General features: G+C 40.5%; 1 protein-coding gene across 4 annotated transcripts in view; it reads left to right on the top strand.

Moving 5' to 3' along the window:
* The window catches only part of LOC117878115 (EF-hand calcium-binding domain-containing protein 6-like), a 90,161-nt gene extending 71,332 nt beyond the window's left edge, over nt 1-18,829 (top strand). For 2 of the 4 annotated variants that reach the window (XM_034772072.1, XM_034772069.1), the window contains 6 exons: nt 4,736-4,877; nt 6,565-6,689; nt 7,179-7,422; nt 10,364-10,536; nt 16,448-16,616; nt 17,875-18,829. In XM_034772072.1, the coding sequence (XP_034627963.1) occupies nt 4,736-4,877; nt 6,565-6,689; nt 7,179-7,422; nt 10,364-10,536; nt 16,448-16,616; nt 17,875-18,132 (1,111 nt within the window). In that variant the 3' untranslated portion in view covers nt 18,133-18,829. The other 2 variants (XM_034772070.1, XM_034772071.1) reach the window with 2 other exon arrangements.
* The last annotated feature ends 1,397 nt before the right edge of the window (nt 18,830-20,226 follow it).

Below are 20,226 nucleotides of genomic sequence, written 5' to 3'. Positions count from 1 at the left end.
GCTGCAATCGATGCAGCGGGTGTCAATTTAGCGGGTCTAGTGAAGGCCCGCTAAATCGATGGCAGAGTACTCTCCAGTTGACCCCCATATTCCAACTCCCCGAGAAGAGTAAGGGAAGTTGACCGGAGAATGTCCCCCATCAACACAGCGCAATGAAGACAGTAGGGTAAGTCAACCTAAGTTACACTACTCCAGCTATGTGAATAACGTAGTTGGAGTTGATGTAGCTTAGTCATCTTACCACAGTGTCTTACTATATCTTCTTGATGGGAGACGCTCTCCGGTCGACTTCCCTTACTCTTCTTGGGGAGCTGGAGTACCTGGGTCGACTGGAGAGCGCTCTGACGTTGATTTAACAGGTCTTCGCTAGACCCACTAAATCGGCACCCACTGCATCGATTGCAGCAACTTCGATGTCCCCAGTAGTGAAGACCAGCCCACACATGCATTAGAATGTCACCAGCAAAACACACTGAGATTAGTGGGTTGTGTGGGTGAAATCCTAAAGCTTGTATTGGGCAGATGTTAGCCTCCTGAGTGTGTGTGAATAAGTGCTCGTGTTTACACCTGCCAAGAGTAGCTAAAGGTGGGGGGGACCCCTTTGGTAAATTAACATCCCAGAATTTCCAACCTCACTGACATCAGCATGTTCCATGAGCACTATTTTACAAAATCTCTTTATGACTGGGCCTTCAGTATCTGCAGTTGCTGGAAAAGCATCTATTGAACTGTCTGCTAGTGTAAATGGGCAAAACTCCACTGAAGTCTGGGGACAACTTTGTTCCATACTATGCCAGGGGCTGACTCCAGTATTGGGGAGCTGCAAAGATGGCATAAATCTGCCTTTGAACCCCAGCTCAGAGAATTCAAGCTCATAATTTCATTGCACCACCCATTAGCCAAAACTTGCTAATGATGTTGGCAGAGCTAATAGCTCGCCGTGTGTTCATATTTACTACTGGTGAATAAATGACATGTAGAAGCAGGAAATGAGGTTAGATTTCAAAATTGACTTTTGCTAGATAAGGCTTCTGCGCTGTAAGAATCTGATTTTGTTTCTGTGATTAATCCAATTTTATGCAGAGCTTTGCAAATTTAGGGTATGTCTAAACTGCAGAAAAGAGATGTGCTCTTAACATGGGTTAGCTACCTGTATTAGCTGACTTCAGTTAAAATAGCAGTTAAGACTCAGCAACTTGGTGTTTAACTTGCTAGCAGCTTGAATTAAAGTCTATAGGGAAGCTTAGGGTTGAACTTGAGAATCCTTTTTGTATAATAGACCCTTCTAAATAAATGCATGGCAGGGTTTGTTTGCCTTTGAAAAGTGTGTAGGTATTATAGCTCCTTTTCATATTGCTGGTTAATAAACTTTACCTATTATTAGTGACCTGTAATAATGATTACAGCTCTTGTGGAGGCCAAAGTTATACACATAAACACTCACACGCATCTGTGGCTCATGCAGCAGCCATTTTTCATGCAGAAATGTGAATTTTTGCACATGCAGTAGGTGTAGCACTTTTTTTGGAGGTGCAACACAGGCACCCGTGTTTGAAAAGTTGGCCCCCAAAGCCCCATTGATTTCAGTAGGATTTTGTGTTATAACATCAAGACAGTTTCCTAGGATGCAATGCAGAGTGTTGTTAATGTTCATTAATGGCTAAATCCTGTAGTCTGTATGTTGAATGTGTGGAAGTTTCGGTAACAAAAGACTGTTAAATAAGGGATAGGATTTTGCTCTAACAGAATACGTTTGATGAATGAGAAGCAGTTATCCTGCTATACACAATATCACATCAAAGCATATTACAGAAAATCTGGCTCAAGCTCAACAGGTTCTGCAATGTACCATTTACTGCACGGTACTCTGACAGCGTATATAATAGTGTAACATCTCAGAAGGCTCCTTGACAGATTGCAAGGGTTTCAGAAGACAAATAGCAATAGGACTATTGACATTTTTACTGATTTAATTCAATCCCTCAAATAAAATGTTGAGTTAATGTTTTAGTGATAAGCAGGGCTCTTAGGTGCCCAAAGTTTTCAGGTGAGTCCTGGAAATTTTGGCCATGAGCCTTAAATTTAATATTTAATAGTATGGGAAAATATCACACTGTTTACTGGCCTCATTACCATTTATTCCTCTTAGTTTGACATAGAGACATTTATTTTGGGATGATGGTGAAAGCTCTGAGAATGACCAAAACATAGGAAATATTTTGAGAGAAGCAGGCAAATATGTTGCATGCCCTGCTGCTCTTTATAAGCCTGCATCTCTGCTTAAACTCAGGTGAGATTTCAGTTCTCATTGGGCAGTGCAGTTTTACGAACTCTGACACCAGCTATTGACATTTGCTGTGATGAGCCATCTCTTATTAGTACTTTCAACTCTTGGGGGATTTAATTAAGAGATTTACTTACCAGGCACATTCAAACTCCAAATATTTCTCTACAGAAGGACACACAACCAGCAGGACTTCCCATCACAGGGCATTAACTGATGTGATGCTATCGTTTTCAATATGTGTAACTTCTTGCCTTCAACCCCCATGCTGAGTTCTTGTGTTCCTTTTTTCCCCAGGGTCATGTCCTACACAGAATCCCCACTGTGACTTTGCTCTTCTGGGTCAACAGCAACATGAGATGACAATTTTCGCCCTTTATTATTACTTGTCTAAACTTGGAGAAAAATAAGATTCCTATCTATTACATCTTCAGGTTTCAACTTACAGGAGGCAGGGTGGAATATAAAGACTGACCTGCTTCAAGTCTTTAGACCTCCTGTGCCTTTAAGAGAGGGGTAGCAAGGATGGTATCTGAACTGACTCTATAGCTTTCACAGATTGTAGCTGTTTTCTTCCAAATAGTAAACATGTGATCTGAAGAGTGGCTGGCAAAGGCTTCTTATATTTCTTCTAATGGCAGCACTGGAAATATTTCTTGCATATATAAGCATCCATGTAAACAACTGTTGTTTCCTGCAACTATTGTAAGTTTCAGTAAAACTTATTAAGTACTGTTTCTCTTTCTTTTTTTTTAAAAAAGAAAAAGCCTGCATTTTCTTCTATTTCCCAAGAGGCTTTTTATCGGTTTAAATCAACTAGGGATTTTTCACATATTGACATAAGCATTCATTTGCTAATTTGCTGGACATTAAACTGCACGGAGCCTCCCCCAGCGTTCTTGAATGAGACTGAAATACTTGGGTACTTAGTGCTGCTCAGACGCCGCATCATTCCAAGTACACATATGGTTTTTCCTCCTCTATCTCCTAGATAAAAGTCACTGTTTGATCGCCTTAAGGAAAAGAATGAGTTAAATGGACCAATATTCTAGCCTTGGCTCTAAAACTGGGCCTTTTCAGAAACTCCTCAGCACCTGCAGCAGCGAGGTCATTTGCACATACATAAATAAATAAATTAACAATGAATAAATAATTTAATCCCACCACACAATGCCACCTTGCAGATTTGATCCTTTGCTCCCAGTGAATTTGTCCATTCCTAATTCTTTTTGATAAAGTCCTCAGATACTTGCTGACTGTCAGGCTAATTTTCTTATTGTTTTCGCTTGATTAGTTCTGTATGACCTAAGGTCGCCCCTAAAATCCACATCTCTCGTGAAGACTCCGAAAGGCCTTCTTTTTTCAAAGGGATGGAAAGTGCCTGCCATTTCTCCGGACAAAAGCCTGGAAGGTTTTCAGTTATTAGCCTCCTGAAGCAGCCCTTTCGCTCACCCAAGCGCAAAAAAAACTCATTAGGGGGCACCTTTCTTTCTGGCCTCTTTATCTAATGCATGTAGAGTTTACGTATGTCAAGATTTTCAGGTCTTGGATGGATTTGGACTGTCTCCCCTTTAACCCTGCTGGTGTAGCTGTGCCCACCATGTAGGTTGCCTATATCTCTGTGTTCTAAACTGTCTTGAGAACCTTGATGTTTTTAAAATCTATTTTACAGTCTGCTATGTGGTATATGACACACATTTCGAGAAATGCACTCGGTGAAGGTGACACTGCACAGTTAGAAAGTCAGGACGGGTTGCCAGTCACTGGTGGAGGTTCTGTCTCGACTCTCAGCATTTTTCACTTTGGGATTTATTTTTCTGAAAGCTTTTTGTATCTAAGTTTTAGTCACGCAACTCCTGTTAAAGCCAAGGGGATTTGCATGGCTAAAATCCTGCACCTCACTTTGAAAATGCACCTAGTCTGGGTTAGATTGTGCCCTGCCCCATTGATCCCAGCACAGGGGCCAAGCCCACATACAGTCCTCGTGCTTGGCTAAGAGCAGTGGCTGTGTGAGGCCACAACACATCATGGAGCTCCCACTGGGGAAAGTATAAAGCACAAGTAAGTATAAAGTATAAAGTACCCCTTCCAGGTACACTGCGTGCGGACTTTGTCCTTGTGTATGCCCTGCAGGGGTAGCAGGCACTCTCCCGGGCTTATGCGTGGTGTAAATCAGGCTGGCATTTGGCCAACTGTATTATCCATGAAAACCATACAATGAAATATACAGCAATGCAATGCTTATATTTACCCCTTTAAGAACAACATAGCATGAAGCCATATAGGCAGGTAGTACTGTGAAATAGTTGTGCTGGCTCCCCCTTGTTGGACATTTTCCTGGATTTTGACACATTGACAAGGGGCAGGCAGGCCACTAGGATTAATTTTCTTGTAAGACACCAGTGGATGATAGGGCAAGAGGCAGGCTAAATGAACAGTCTTCTCTTTCAGCAGAGGGTTGCCTAGTCTCTTTGACGAGAAATCTGTAACAAATTCTATGTGTGAGCCTAACGAAGACAAAGATGGGCAGAAACAGAAAGAAAATATCCCTAACCAGAAAGTGAAATACACCTGTGGAAGAACTCCAAGGCAGGTACAGACAACACACACCCAACCCATTATTGTAACCCTACTTTTTTTTTTCTTTTCTTTTCTGAAGAGCACCCTATAGAATCATAGAAACGTAGGGCTGGAAGGGCCTTCAAGAAGTCAATAATTAACTGATGCTTATCCTGATCTGACCCCTTCTTGATCAAAATTCTGCAAGAAGCCTATGAACTGTATTCTGGATGGTAGCCAAGAACCACCTGTCCTAGTTGTCCCAACTTCAGAGGCATAATCTAGCCTCCTCACTGGGTTTCATAAACCCAGTGTTTTGTCCTTAGGTCCGCCCTAGTTTCACTGCAGATTGGGCAGTGTGGGCAAGTTTCTTCCATCCTGTCTTTATGGTGGTGACAATAGACTCAGTTACCCACACAGGAATACATGTGGGCCTACACAGAGCTGCCATTTCAAATGGGCCAAAATGTGCTCGAGATGCAGAGGTATAAATCCTGGAGTAATTTCACTGGAATCAGTGTTGTACACCTGGATTTATAGCCATGCAAATGAGAGCAAAATGTAGGCCCCATCTTATTTGCCTGTAAAATGCCATACACAGCTATGGTACTATATAAATAATAATAAGAGCAGACATTCTACAGAACCTCCTCTGCACATTGAAATGGTGTTGTGGGGTAGGGGGAAAAGTCAGAGGTTGTGGTCCACATTTTACCACAGACTCACTGATCAAGACACAGCCACTGTGCATCCTGCTAACCCCTGATCCTATAAACACTTATGAATATTCTCATGAATAAAATTAAGCAACTCATGTGCATAAAGTTAAATATTTGTGTAAGACAGTAGTTTTCAACCTGTGGTTCACGAACCTCTGGGCGTCTTCAGACTATGTCTAAGATTTCCAAAGGGGTCCGTATGTCCATTTGAAATGTTTTAATGGTCCGCAAATGAAAAAAGGTTGAAAACCACTGGGATAAATGTTTGCAAGATCAGGGCCATAGTTTGTAATACTGTTGCTCCTGGCACAAGTCATCTGTATGGGAACTCATGGCCAGCCAGAATACAGAGAAAAATAATACAAATTGAAGTTGAGGGGACTAGTCCATAAATAAAATGAAGGAAATAAATTCTCATGTAAATGTTTGCTGGACTGAGCCCTGTGTCACTTTAATTTGATAGAATGAATGAGGAAGTAAGAGAGAAAATAATTAGTGCTGGAAAGCTGTAGACATAATTGACCTAGAACTCTCCAAGAGATATCATAAAGTTATTACACATGAAAATTAGATACAAAACTGGAGATATGGGACAATTACTAAAGTAACAAGTGTATAGGGGTATAGAATGCACAGTCCCACTTAAACCAGGATTTCCCACTCAATAGCAGGCTGCTCTAGCTGTTAAGCAGTTGGAGTGGGTATTTGTGTAGTTGTTAAGATATTTCCCAGTTGAATAGCTGTAAAATTCATGTAACTCTTAATTGTACTTGGGTTTCCATGCTCAGTGGAAAAGTCCGGAGACTGCATCCTGTCTAATAACATAATTCCTATGAATTCTGGAGGGAATAGCGAAATCATGCTGTTGTGAGACGGTAGTCACCAATTACTAGAGAACTCCTTGTTTGAAAGAAAAACTCAAGGAGACATTTGTATTAGGATAATTACAAATAAAGTCTCTCTGTTTATAAACCTTCACACCTATCTCCTTTTCCCCCCAAGCTGTTCAAGATTATTAAAAGCTTGCTAAATAAACGCTACCAAGCAATAGAGAAAGAGTTTGAAGATTTAGATGAAATGAACTCCCGGCGCCTCACTCAGGAGACTATGTACCTTCTCTTGAAGCGGTAAGAAGACTGGCTACTGAGGCTTCTGGGAAGACTTGGGGCTAGATCCTTGGCTGATGGTGACTTCCATGGAATTACACTCCTTTCCACCAGCTGAAGACCTGGGGTGCTGGAACAATGTGTACAGTGGGAGTGCTGAGAGCCATTGAACCAAACTGTAAACCCTGTATATAATGGAAACTACTTCAAAGCAGGGGGTGCTGCCGCATCCTCTGCACCCCTAGTTCCAGCACCTATGCCAAGAGGGTTTTTTCCAGCAAGTAATAACAATCTTGCATCATTTTACCATTCTGCTATCGCTTAGTGTAGAGCTGAAGTCCTTCCTCAGCAAAACTCCCAATGGCGTCAATGACCGCACTGGAAGTTTGCTGAGTAAGCACTTTGAGATTTGGCCAGTACACAGAATAATTTTCTGCTTTTCCTCTTACTAGTTATTATACTATTGTTGTAGTGTCATTACATTTGTCTCTTTCAATGTTTTGATTCAAGGTTTGACATCCAACCTGAAATAACTCGAGGTGAAATCCGCAGGCTGTGGGAAACTTTAATTACAAATCAGGACAATACCCTTGACTTCATGGAGTTCGTGAGACACTTTGGATACTCCCCCAGCTCTTTGTGTTTCCCCAATGCCAAGATTAGTCCACCCAGAAAAGGGGACAATAACTTCAGGCTGTGTTCTAAAAAGCTCAGCTGTGATTCTGACATACTGGTGGACAGGGTGCGAGCAAAAGTAAGCTATTCCAAGAAGTAATGCCAGCTGAGACTAAATTCCAGCAGTGTGTGTGTGTAATTACTTTATTCTTAAAATATAAAGAAAATTGGTAAATTGTGACTTAAATTCCAAAGTAGGCATCTAGTGCATGATCAGAATTCTGCAAACTTTTTTCTTTGAAATGCATGATGTTGAGTTTTATGTGTACTGAGAAAAATTTATAAAATGAACACTACCCAACAACCAAACATAATTATGATGTGTTTAAAGGAAAGCACAGCCCAGAACCCTTTTTTCCTAATAAAAAGAAACAAAATATTTGTGTGGGACAGGTTGCAAATGGATTGTGTTTGTGTGCACAGTATCTATTTGTGATGGGAAGTCAGGTTTCAGGTCCCTGCGTGGAAATGCAGAGATGCTGTGCTGGCTTATTCTGGCAGCCAGACCAGATAGGTTTCATTACCTTTAACTTAGGAAAACACAAGGTGGACAATTTTCAAGGCAAGAGGAGAGCCAAAGGTGAGTCAAGAGGTCTTGCGAAGTCAAACTCTAGAAACAGCCGACTCAGGAGGAAGCTTGGGCTATAGTCTGTTTGTGTGTATTTAAATTAAGAATAAAGAAAATCCAGGAATGGTGGGGTAAAGCTGGGATTGAGTATTGGATACTACTCTAGGGGGTATGTGTTGGGACTGGGGTGAAGACTGCCCATTCACACTATTTCTTAGAGCAGGGGTGGCCAACCTGTGGCTCTGGAGCCTCATGTGGCTCTTCAGAAGTTAATATGCGGCTCCTTGTATAGGTACCAACTCCGGGGCTGGAGCTACAGGCGCCAACTTTCCAATGTGTCGGGGGTGCTCACTGCTCAACCCCTGGCTCTGCCACAGGCCCTGCCCCCACTCCACCCCTTCCCACCCCCTCCCCTGAGCCTGCCATGCCCTCTCTCCTCCCCCTCTCCCCCAGAGCCTCCTGCACACCATGAAACAGCTGATCAGGAGGTGTGGGGAGGGAGGAGGAGGTGCTGATCGGCGGGGCTGTGGGTGGGCGGGAGGCGCTGGGAGTGGGGTGGGGGCAGCTGATGTATTACTGTGGCTCTTTAGCAATGTACATTGGTAAATTCTGGCTCCTTCTCAGGCTCAGGTTGGCCACCCCTGTTTTAGTGCCAGAGCACTGTGGGACCAAAGGCCCAAGTTATGTGATCTTTCTTGCTAAGGAGAAGAGCTGGAAATTGTACAAGTGCTATCCAGAGTAAATCAGCAATATGATTGGGATGGTTGAGGCCACAAAGGTTCCATATCATTTCCTCCACACACTGAAATGTGGAATTTGCATTCAAATGTATTTTTTTTAACTTTGCATTCATGGTGGGTGTGGTAAATGCCGGAGTGGTGAGATGGCCAGACTCTGCATCATCTTTCATAAACCACAGACAGGGTGTTGATGAGCCTGTTACCACCGCCTTCCTTGAATTCCCTCTCCATATTGTGAAACAATGGTATATGCTTAATAGGGGGTTGGAGCTGACTGGGATCATGTTACAGCCTGGCACCTGTAGGCACTGAGCTGTCATATAGGTGAGGATGGGGGAGTACCCTCCTTTTTTTGCCTTTCCTCTTTCCCCTGCAGATCCATGGGTTTGCCCTCGCCCTCCACCACTAAATTCAAAAAGAATGTGTTGTCCTGACAATTGTTATTCCATCTAGGCAACTCATGTCTCTCCAGCCAGAGGGCCTATCAGTTGGAAACTCTGTGGTGCTGAAGCTCAGTTTCCAAAGCTCCCTGCTTTTTTTATTCCCACTGAAAGGATGATTTGGTTAAGAAATTGACCAGGAGCATTTCACGCCTCAAATGGCTGGATGACAGCTCTGTCGTTTTTGTCCTCTCTCTATATATATCTCTCAAATTAAATTTAACTTTTAAAAAACTTTACATTCATGTTTTTTTCCCAAGGGGAGGACAAAAACACAGGTGTAACTAAGAGCAGAATTTGGCTTTCACCCATCAGGTTCAGAAGAAGATCTCACTTTTAAATATTAGATTTGTAGATTTGCTAACAATAGAAATGTAACTGGAACAGATTTTATTCTCATTCATGCCACTGACCGACATTGCAGATGTCTCGTTGGCGGGTGATAACATAGTCAATCAGGTGCCATTGTTTGTACCCTGGGTGCATCCATGTCATTTTATATTTATCATTTTGCCTAAAGATGATGTTAGTGATGAGCAGACTGTGTTCTGCACATTTACCCAAGAGCAGGAGTGTGTTGCTGTTCATCTTTCCCACTCCATGTTGTCCTATCACACCTCTCCAGTCACTGCTGCTGATAATGATGAGATTTGATAACATGTTAATGGGATGAGAGTTGTGAGAAAACCTGTGCAGGAAATCTTTAAGTGAGAAAGCCGTTGCACAGGGGCAGTCTCACTCTCTCGGCGGTGGAAGCCAGATTCCAACAGTACAAAGAATCTTTATGGCTGGGGACTTCCTTAGCTGCAGTGGGGGACTGGGACACCTTCCGTGGCTTGTCATGCTCTTTGTGCCCCACAGCACGTTGCTGAACCGCCTGCATGGCCGTTGAATCACAAATTGATTTCCTCAGCCCAGTCCACCGGAACAATCTTCGCATGCTAGAGAAAGGCAGTTTCCCTATCTCACCAAGGGCAAAAGACCTATCGGCTACCCTCACTGGTAAATCTAAAATAACCTTACAGAGGTTAATGCAGTTATTCTGGATGTACAGAGTTGTCACTAAAAGCAGAAAATCTGTCCTATTGACTCTATACCTCCAGAATCTGTCACATCCCATTTCCTTAGGAAAAAAATAAGCCTCTAGATGCATGAGGATTAGAGCAGGGATGCTGCATTCTGGTTACTGCATGAGGAGTATATACTGCAGTGTTAGAGGATTGGGTGTACATCCTAAACACTACAGGATTTTATGTGGTTTGTTTCTTGTAGGTGGAGTATTTGTGGGATGATCTCAAGAAAGAGTTTGAAGAGCTAGACCCCTACCATACAGGCTTTGTAAGCAAGGAGGAATTTAAAGATATTTTAACTGAGCTCTGTGCGCATCTTAATGAATATGAATGTGAAATGCTGGGACAGAAATTTGAAAGCAATGGCGATGGATGGTAAGTTAAACTTGGAAAAAGAGTTAGAAGTAAGTAAGTAAGTAAACGTTTATATGATATCTAAATGGAAGTCTATAACACTGAACAAACAATAGTGAGTGTTAGATACTGTAAGTGGCACAACAGGTTAATGCACTTTTTTTAAGACAGGAATTCAAATTCTTGCTTAGGTCATTTGATTTTCCTGTTCTAGTCTCAGCTGGACATTTTGTCCAAATCACAAAAATTAAGACACACAGTGTCACTGAATTTGCAAGTTTCTGCTCAAAAGACAATCAGGTCTGGAATAGAATGGGTTTAGCAAGTCTTTCAAGGTTTCAACTGCATTGGAAGAGTTATGTTAGTGCAGGTGATGTGAAAATTTACTATCTGTACAGTGGCTGAGCTCTCAACAAAGCATTAGTGCATTGCTTTTATGAGCAGCAAAATGCATCCAAACCATTCACAATGAAATTTTAAAAACTAACAAATAATTTTCCTTTGGAACTAAAGTTGTTGTGACCCATCTGTCACATGGCAGCCTTACCTTTCGAATGCATCCCTCTGAATGAGAAAGATAATGAGCCTCCAAATCAAGGCCTACAGTAGTCTTAAAATTAGAGCTAATATGAGCCTTGACTTTAATAAAATAAGCCTGAGAATCTGAATTTCTGACCCATATTTCCCCTCTTCCAAGTACAAAATAAACTTCTGCCTTTGTATTGGTACAAAAATTTAGATTCCCTGTAGGGTGACCAGATAGCAAGTGTGAAAAATCGGGATGGGGGTAGGGGGTAATAGGAGCCTATATAAGAAAAAAGCCCCAAATATCAGGACTGTCCCTATAAAATCAGGACATCTGGTCACCCTAATTCCCTGTGTGCAAAGAATCCCTGTTCCTCTCAGTGACGTTTCAGGGTCAACATTCCATAACAGTGACATGGGAAGTTCATAGTTTTTTAAAGCCTAGACTACACTAGAAAAGGTCTAGCCCTTAGGGCATAACTATACTGGCAAACCCATCTACTGTAGATTAAGTTTATGCTGGCAAAAAAAGTGCTTTTGCTGGTATAGTTTATACCAGCTCCCTGAGGAAAGTGAGCTATCCCTGCAAAAGCACTTTTATGCTGGTATAAGCACATCTACAGTAGGGCTTTTGCCGATATAGTAATGTTGTAAAAAATTAACACATCTCTAACCAGCATTGCTATACTGGGAAAAGATTTTAATGTAGATTTGGCCTAGTATTATTTCAAACTTTGACTGCAGACTCAGCAACACACATTGGTTTACATTCACTGTTCCCTCTGAGCTGTGCGTGTGTGCATGTGCACACAGATCCTAAGCCCTGCGCACACGGCGAAACACGTGTACACAAAAAATGAAATACAACATCGGAGCCAGGCTGAAATATCATTTACGGGCGACTTTTGACATTGCTCACCCGCCATCTATCAACACAGCCAGATTCTACTAGCTGGCAAGGTGGGGAAAGGGAAAGGAGGGCAATGAATCGTTCGTACCCCTCCCCACCAGCATTTTGAATGTGGAACATTGATCACATTGGGACGGTCGGGACCCACATATCAACTTGTAGTCTGTTCATTTTGGCTGTGTACAAACTCAAGTACATGCGAATAAGTCAAAATGCCTGGCCATAGTTGCTAAGGAACTGCAAAGATTTCCCAGAAATGAACAAAGGTAAGTGTTGTTTTTGTGACTGAGATCTTTCAGAGGCATTGGACTTCATACATTTACTTATAATGTTTTCCCGCGTTTTTTGGCCACGTTTTTTTGCTATGCACAAACTTCCGGTATTCTGATCTGAATGATCTCCCGCTTGCCCTTTTGTCGAGTCACGCTGTTAAGCGCATTGAAATAGTAGCCATGTAATAAAAGTATTAATTTTAAATAAACCAGTCTGGTAAAAAATCAGTCCCCAAATGTCACTGTCTAGAGGTCTAAAGCGTAAAAGAACAGCGACTTCATTTAAATCTGGATGGCTGGATGAGACTATAGAGACGGTTACACGAAAGTCACATAGTGTAATGCTTGTTAAACTTCGTGAAATATTCACATATGATGAGGACAATGGAGTGGTTTGTGTATATTGTCAAGATGCCAGAGCTTCTGGAGAATTTTCAACAGGAAGAATGTGGAACAATGTATGGAAGTTGGATTTATTAAAGCATCATTTGTCAAGTAAGTCTCATATAGATGGTGTAAGAAGACTTAGAAACAAAAACCCTTCCTTACGGAGCGGATTGCTTAGCATGATTCTTGAAAGTTCAGCTGAAAAGCAGAGGAGGCAAATTAATCTTGAACGCAAGCGCTCAAACCCAGAAGAAATCAAGGTATGTTGTTGGCTATTAAAATGAACAGCTCAGTGCTTTCTGTTCAGGATATTAATGACCATATGGAAAAGTATGTGCGCGTACCAGCGAGCTGGAGAAGTAAAAATTATGCTTTTGAATTTCTTGAAATTATCAACTGCATTGTCCAAAATGACCTCATGCATGAAATAGCATCGGCAATGTTTCATACTCTAGCTGTTGATGAAAGCACTGATATATCCATTAACAGATACTTGATACTCTACTTTAAATATAGATCCATAAATTCTGCAGACTATAAAACTTCATTTGGTTGACTGTTACAATTGCAAGAATGTGATGTTGTTTCAATAGTGTCTGCAATCAAAGAGTTTTATAAAAAACACCAACTTGATCTAATGAAAATGGTGATGTTCACATCTGATGTTGGGCAAACTCAATGGCCTGAGGCTCAGCTGAAAAATGATATTCCACACTTAGTCCAGCAACATTGCGTTGCACACTGGGAAGACTTTGGGATTTCTGATGCATGGAAAGAGGTCAAGCTGATAAGAGACATCAAAACCTTAATGAGAACTGTCTACACGGTGTTCTGTCAGTCATCCAGGAGAAAATGCAAATTTCAGGAAATAGTGGATGTTTCTGAATGTGAGTCAGTGGCTTTCAGGCCACTCAATGAAGTGTGCTGGTTATCTAGGCACTTTGCACTTCGAGCAGTTATTTGCAACTATAATCCTCTTCTGGAATATTTTGAGCAAAACAAAGATACTGATCCAGTTTCTAAATACTGCCACAAAAAGCTGAATACCAAGGAATATCAAATAACATTAGAAGTTTTGAATGATGTTTTGTCAGAGCTGGCCTCACTATCCATGCTGCTCCAGAAATGGGGCCTTACACCTCTGGAAGCATTTCACCTTGCCCGAGGTAAACTGAACAAGAGCAGAAGACAGTACCTTATAGATTCAGTCTTATGGAGTGACAAAGTTAAGGCTCTCCTAGATATGAGCTCTCAAGAAAATAATGAAATTAGTACCAGTTCCATAATAATTTTCATAAACATCTTGTGTGCACATTTGGCAGACAGGTTTCCAGAGGATGAAGTCCAGGAGTGGTCTGCTTTTGATTGTGCAGCAATAGTTAAGTGTGACTTCAATTTTGGAATTCATCAGGTCAACATCTCTGTGTTCAAAATACAAAGACTTTCTTGCTGAAGAGATTGTTATAGTCAGTCAGTAAAATGACTTCAAGTTTGCAGTATCTGAAAGAATCAAAAGCCAATTGGTTTTAAGTTTCCTGGATATGGTGACATTTGCTCACCAGAACGAACAGTTTCAGTATCTTGCAAAGTTGATGGATATTGGAGGAACATTCCTAGCATCCAGTGCAGACTGTGAGCGTGGCTTTAGCTTAATGAACACTCTAAAAAACAAACTATGGAATCGTTTACAAGTAGATCATTTGGACATGCTGATGTGTGTTAAGAGTTACCAGCTGGATGGAGGACTGATAGATCTGGACAGAGTTTATATTGAATAAGCAAATGAAAAAGATCGCAGAGAAAAACAGTAAGGTTAGTTTAGCAGTCTTTGACATTTCGACCAATAAGGAAATTAAAATGCATTTGTAATTACATATCTTATTCTTGGCTGCTAATTATTTATTGATATTTTTTAGGAAAATTTTAAATTTAAAACACAAACTCTTGTTTTTCTTTTTTTACTTATGATGTCTCTATCTGAAAACCCATATAAATTGACATAATGGCATACTTATTAAATTGTCTGTATTATATGTTTATCAAAATCTTTTCTGACATGTGTATAGAATGAAAGGTGAATGTGGATACCAACGGGCAGAAGCCTATGGACTGAAAATGATCATGATTAATATGTGCTTGATATATACTCGTGATTGTCTATAAAAAAGATCGTAAAGCGTAATGCTTAAAACAAACTTCTGCTTCATGAAGAATGATTAAATTTCCTTTTTCTAAGTATTTAAAAATGACATTTATAAAATAACATGGTGTAAAACTATTATCACAAATTGCAAATTAAAACTTTTTAAATGTATAAGCATTTTACTCACTTGGGCGCATTTGCCTCATGGCGCACAAATTTGAACTCTGCTTCAAAAATTTGCACAGAACAAATTTTTTGTGCACACGGCCTGTCAAAAATTAGAGGGAACATTGTTTACATTCTCCTTGTTCTTCTGGTTGTGACAATAACCAGTAATTTAATTTTCTATATATAAACATAAGCTTAGAGTCTGGAAAAAAAACAGTAAAATCTGGAAGATTACCTGATTTCCAGGGAATTAACATCAAATAATATGCATTATTTGAAGGTCTTTCATTACTTAATCACATAACATTGGGCAGTCTAACATAAATGCAATTTCATGACTGACTTCTGGGGATTTCGTGTGTGTAAAATCAGAACCTCAAGTTTCATTGTTGTTGGGTTTTGCACTGAATATAAACAATGACTTAATATAAGGTCATAAGTCAGTAAATAAATGCTATTAGCTGTGGGCTAGACAGTGACAGGCTGTATGCTTTTTAAAAAGTTAGGGGTAAAATCCTGGCTCCATTGAAGTTAATGGCAAAACTCCCACTGAGTTCAATGGAGGTAGGATTTCACTCTAGGTTTTTCCTAACCCATTTCTTTCTGTCTTTACTTCACACTCTCCTCTATTTCCTTCCCTGCACAGTACAAGAATGTCCTGGTTTCTCCATCCTCAAGGAGCAACTCTTTACTCAACATGCTTCTGCCCCTCACTTACATATCTGACCTCATCTTTTTGTGTATTGCGCGCCCCCTCATCTACGCTTCACTTCACCAATATTGCCAGCCTTATCACCCTTTCCGTCTGCTTCTCCCACAACTATCTCCATGCTTTCTTCCACATAGCCCCAAATTTATGGAATGCCCTTTTGGACCTGGTCTGCACAGCCACTGCCCTCTCCTTTTTTTACATCTCTCTTGAAAACCCACTTCTTTCATGATGCTTGCAAGAAATTTGCCAGGTAGTTAGCCTACTCCTTAATGCTATCCACATGTCCCACTTTAAAGTATTACTTGCTTCACCATGCTGTGCATTAGCTTTTGCATAATAACTGCTTAATCTTAATAATGTTGCCCCTGACATTCCTCCCCTTCCCTTCCTTATTCTCTTCTTACCCTTCATTGCATCTTGTCTGAAATTAATTTGTAAATTCTGCAGGGCAGAGATGTACTTTATCTGTATTGGATGGAGCCTCTTCACATTTTGGGTCCTGTTAAAATAAAAAATAATAATCTAAGCATATATAAATGAGTTCCTTACAGTCCAGTGTTACAAGATGGACTTTATATCGGCAGCCACAGAATTGCATGCTTACTGATGCAGAAAAGGTGGCTAGGTATCCAACTACTTGATTTGCATGGGCACATTTGGAGATTATGCATGGAAATGATCACATACACAAGATTTAAGTACACAGATTTTGAGGATGATAGAAAATTTGGAACACAGTATTCAAATGGAGAAGATGTGTTAAGATACCATGCAGGTAGTTTTGTAGAAACTTATGAACATATTTTTTCTTTAAGGGTTTCATACCTGGAGTTTCTGAAGCCCTTTGCTTTAAGTAGACAAAGATGGAAGAATGGGAATAACATGGCTGCTGCAATGCAGGCATCTCAGGGTGAGACAGACCAATCCCACATAGGAACGCAGACTGCAGAGCTGGGTGGTCTGACAACTAGACTACGAAAAAAGGTATGATGGCTGTCATGGCTAGTAGCTTTACTTTTAAATGTGAATTCTTATCCATTTTAAATTGCTTAGCTATCAAATCTAAAAGTCCAGTGATCAACTGTGCTAGAACATACTCATGATGTACTGGCTTTGTCTGCCAGCTGGTAGCCAGACACTAGAACAATCATCAAAGTTCTCTGGTCAGTGGCAGAACTTGCTATGTCTGCAGTTTGCATGTGTTTACAAATGAGGCAGATCCTTATTGTCCACGGACAGTGGCTCTATCAAATGAGATGAAGTAGGAGCTTTACTCTGGCTGAGGTAGTAGGAGCTGTACTTAACTTGTCTCGATTTGATGTTGCACTTTATATTTTACCATGGACATTGGCGGTGCCTTTGAAATATCCGAGGTAGATGAACTAGAATACTTAGTAGGCAAACACAGATTGTGCCTGGGCATACATAATACTTTACTTTTAGGCAGACCCTTGCAGTGTTTGAGGTCATGCCACTATTGTCCAAGTAGGGAGCATATTTTTTCTTGTGGTATGGTATTGAGATCCTGTATGACATCTTCCAGGAACTTCCACTTGTCAAGAATGAAATGATGATAGGAAGAATCTTTGAAAGAAAATATCACATGGATGAATTCTGGAAGGGACAGGACGAGATACATCTCCAGTAAAGGCCAACCAATAAAACATTTTTCAGGAATTGTACCTAGCCCAGGTTCAGGAGCAAAAGGGGGGGAAGTCTCCTTGGCGCTGTCCACTTCTCCCTCCCTGCCCCCACCATTGTGTTCTTACGAGAGCCAGCCACAGCTGAGCCTGGAGGCCAAGATTTTCAAACTTGGGTGCCTAAAGTTAGACTCATAAATCCATATTAGGTGCTTAGATAAATGACCTGATTTGTCAAACTGCCACTGCCTTCAGTTAGATTTTTGAAAATTGGGCCACTTATTTAGGCTTCTAACTATGGGCATACAAGCATAACTTCAGGCAGCCATTTTTGAAAATTTTTGCTTTAATGTTTATGAAGCAATTTGAGGCCCTTGGGGGAAAGAAAGCAATCAAAGTGAAACTATATTATGTGAACATTGTCAGTGTGCTGACCTGTGAATGCGCAGGTACGTACAGCAAAGCATGCTACCGCGTACCTCACAATTTGATAGTTCAGATGAAATATTAAGAGGGACATTGTGCCTCACAGCACATAATGGTTTGGTTGTTATTTCACTGTGGTAATTCAACATCCCAATTGTTTTTCTTTCTGGCTGTAGTTACGAGGGGACTGGAAGACCCTTCGAAGAGCCTTTAAGAAGCTGGATATTGACAGCAGTGGCTACCTCTCTTTGCCAGAATTCAGATCTGTCCTGAAGCTCTGTAACCTTCTGCTAGATGAGGATGAGGTTTACCACATTCTGTCTAAGTTTGATCCCAACCTGGATGGGCGAATTGATTACAAGTCCTTTTTGGAAGAAACTTGCAAAAAAGGGCAACCACGTACAGCCAAAAAATTTCCTGCAAACCCGCAATAAAATAATGTAGAATATTCTTGTGAGTAGAAGAGGAAGAATGGTGTCTGCATGCTCCCAGCTGTTTATCCTTCTAGCTAAGTCATTTGCTTCTTTTTGCAGTGTGGATCTCTGCTGTGTGTCTTTTGGCTACTCATGAGTTGCCCACTGTATTACCAGTTGTTTTGTAGGGGGATAATAAAAACTGAGAGAGCAGAGAGTGAAGCTGAGTATTAAACAAATACTGTACTCTATTTAAAACTTGATTCAAGCTGTTACTAAGGAAACTAATATTCTGAAAAGCAGAGGCAAGGATGCCGTTTAGAGAGATGCTAATTTTTAATAAAATAAAACTTTCAGTGAAGGTACCAGGTGGATTTTTGCTGTTTAGGATGAAATGACAATGAATCCCTTTGATTTCACTGGGAGTTGGATCAGGTCCTTTGTATATGTTAGCCAGAATTTGGCCCTTAATATAAACATACATTTTCATGCTTAGTTATCTTTTCTTTTTTCTTACAAATGTATTTTCTCCATAGAGTACAACAGGCAGAGGGCCCAATTCTGCAGCAGCTCTGCACATGACTTCACTGAACATTCCATGCTCAAAGCTGTTGTATGTTTAGATCCATGTTAGTTATCTGTTTATTTTTGTAGTACAAATAATTTTCATAAACATGTAAGTGCATAGTTGGTTTGGTTAAATAAATATCTGAACTCACTTAAATATGTGTCATTTGTCTACTCAGTACATAGGACCAAATTCACTGCTGATGTAATTCCACTAAAAAGACTTCTTATATATATAAATATAGTTCCATTGGTTTCAGTGAAGCTTTGCTGATTTTCATTAGCTGAGGATCTGGCCAGGCATGTCTACACAAGGTATTGCCATGAGAGAGGAGTTCTTTTTGGTTTGCTTTGAACACACTCTTCCCTTGCAGCTACTCACTTGAAATCCATTATAAATAAAAATGTTCATTATTATCCTGTGATGTGTTGGTTTTGCAGGATCTTTGCTGTCTATGTATTTTGGAAATCATAGAGGAAAAGATTAATTCCTGCTGTAGCTCCTTTTCCAAATTCTTTCCCCTGCTTGCTATCTCATAGTGTTCGTCAAATCTACCCTCAGCTATACCAGTATAACCCTATTGTGTACAATGGGCTTGTACTATCTAATTTCCCTTGGTGGGATTGCACAGCCGTAAATGAGTACAAGTGAGTTTTGGCCCTGGTGTGAGCAGGAAGAGAAACCAGCTCATTCCCCAGCAGTTGTGAGGACTCTGCAGTGCCAACAAGAGTAAGAAGCAGTTTGAAAAAATAATTTTTACAATAGAGAGCAGGTGTAGCTCTGATTACCCACCATGAGGCAGATCCTCAACTGGTGTAAATTGTCATAGCTCTATTAAAGTCAATGGAGCTATGACCATTTACACCAGCTGAGGATATTTGTTGAGTTAAGGCCCTGATTCATCACTGACCTCCCTGCATTTGTGTGAAGCACCTGCAGTATGGTGCCTGCTTTTCTGTACCTAGTGTGAATTAGAACTGCACTATAAGCTTTTATATTGGTACAGTAATGAATAATGAAGCTACTTTTCACTGAACAAGCAAAAAATACACATTTCTGTTAACAAAAAAGCATTTATTGTTAATCTAACTGCACTAATCTTAATAGAGGTGATGAAATATCATGCATGTTTAAAGATTTTGTATTGCTGTAATTTCAAAGTTAGCATTACAGGGTTTCAGAGTAGCAGCCGTGTTAGTCTGTATCCACAAAAAGAACAGGAGTACTGTTATTTGTTAATTTGTTAGTCTCTAAGGTGCCACAAGTACTCCTGTTCTTATTACAGGGTTTAATTTCAAAATGAACTTGGATTTAACATTTTCGGTCTCAGTCACATTGAGCTTTCCAAATAAAAGTCTCTTTTTTTACATATGAACTTTCAGTTTCATCCAGTTGCTATCAGTCTGTCAATCCTTTCATTAGATGCCATGCTAATGCGTACAGGGTGGCATGTAGGTCAACATGTGCTATGCCATACTTTACTCTGCCCATGTGACTGTGAAAATACATCTGGTACATTTTGCCATTGTTACACGTTATCTAATAAA

This window comes from Trachemys scripta, chromosome 5 (assembly GCF_013100865.1).
Source record: "Trachemys scripta elegans isolate TJP31775 chromosome 5, CAS_Tse_1.0, whole genome shotgun sequence".
Classification (NCBI taxonomy): domain Eukaryota; kingdom Metazoa; phylum Chordata; order Testudines; family Emydidae; genus Trachemys; species Trachemys scripta.
Note: the sequence above shows the minus strand (reverse complement) of the source record. Positions and strands in the feature narration are given on the sequence as shown.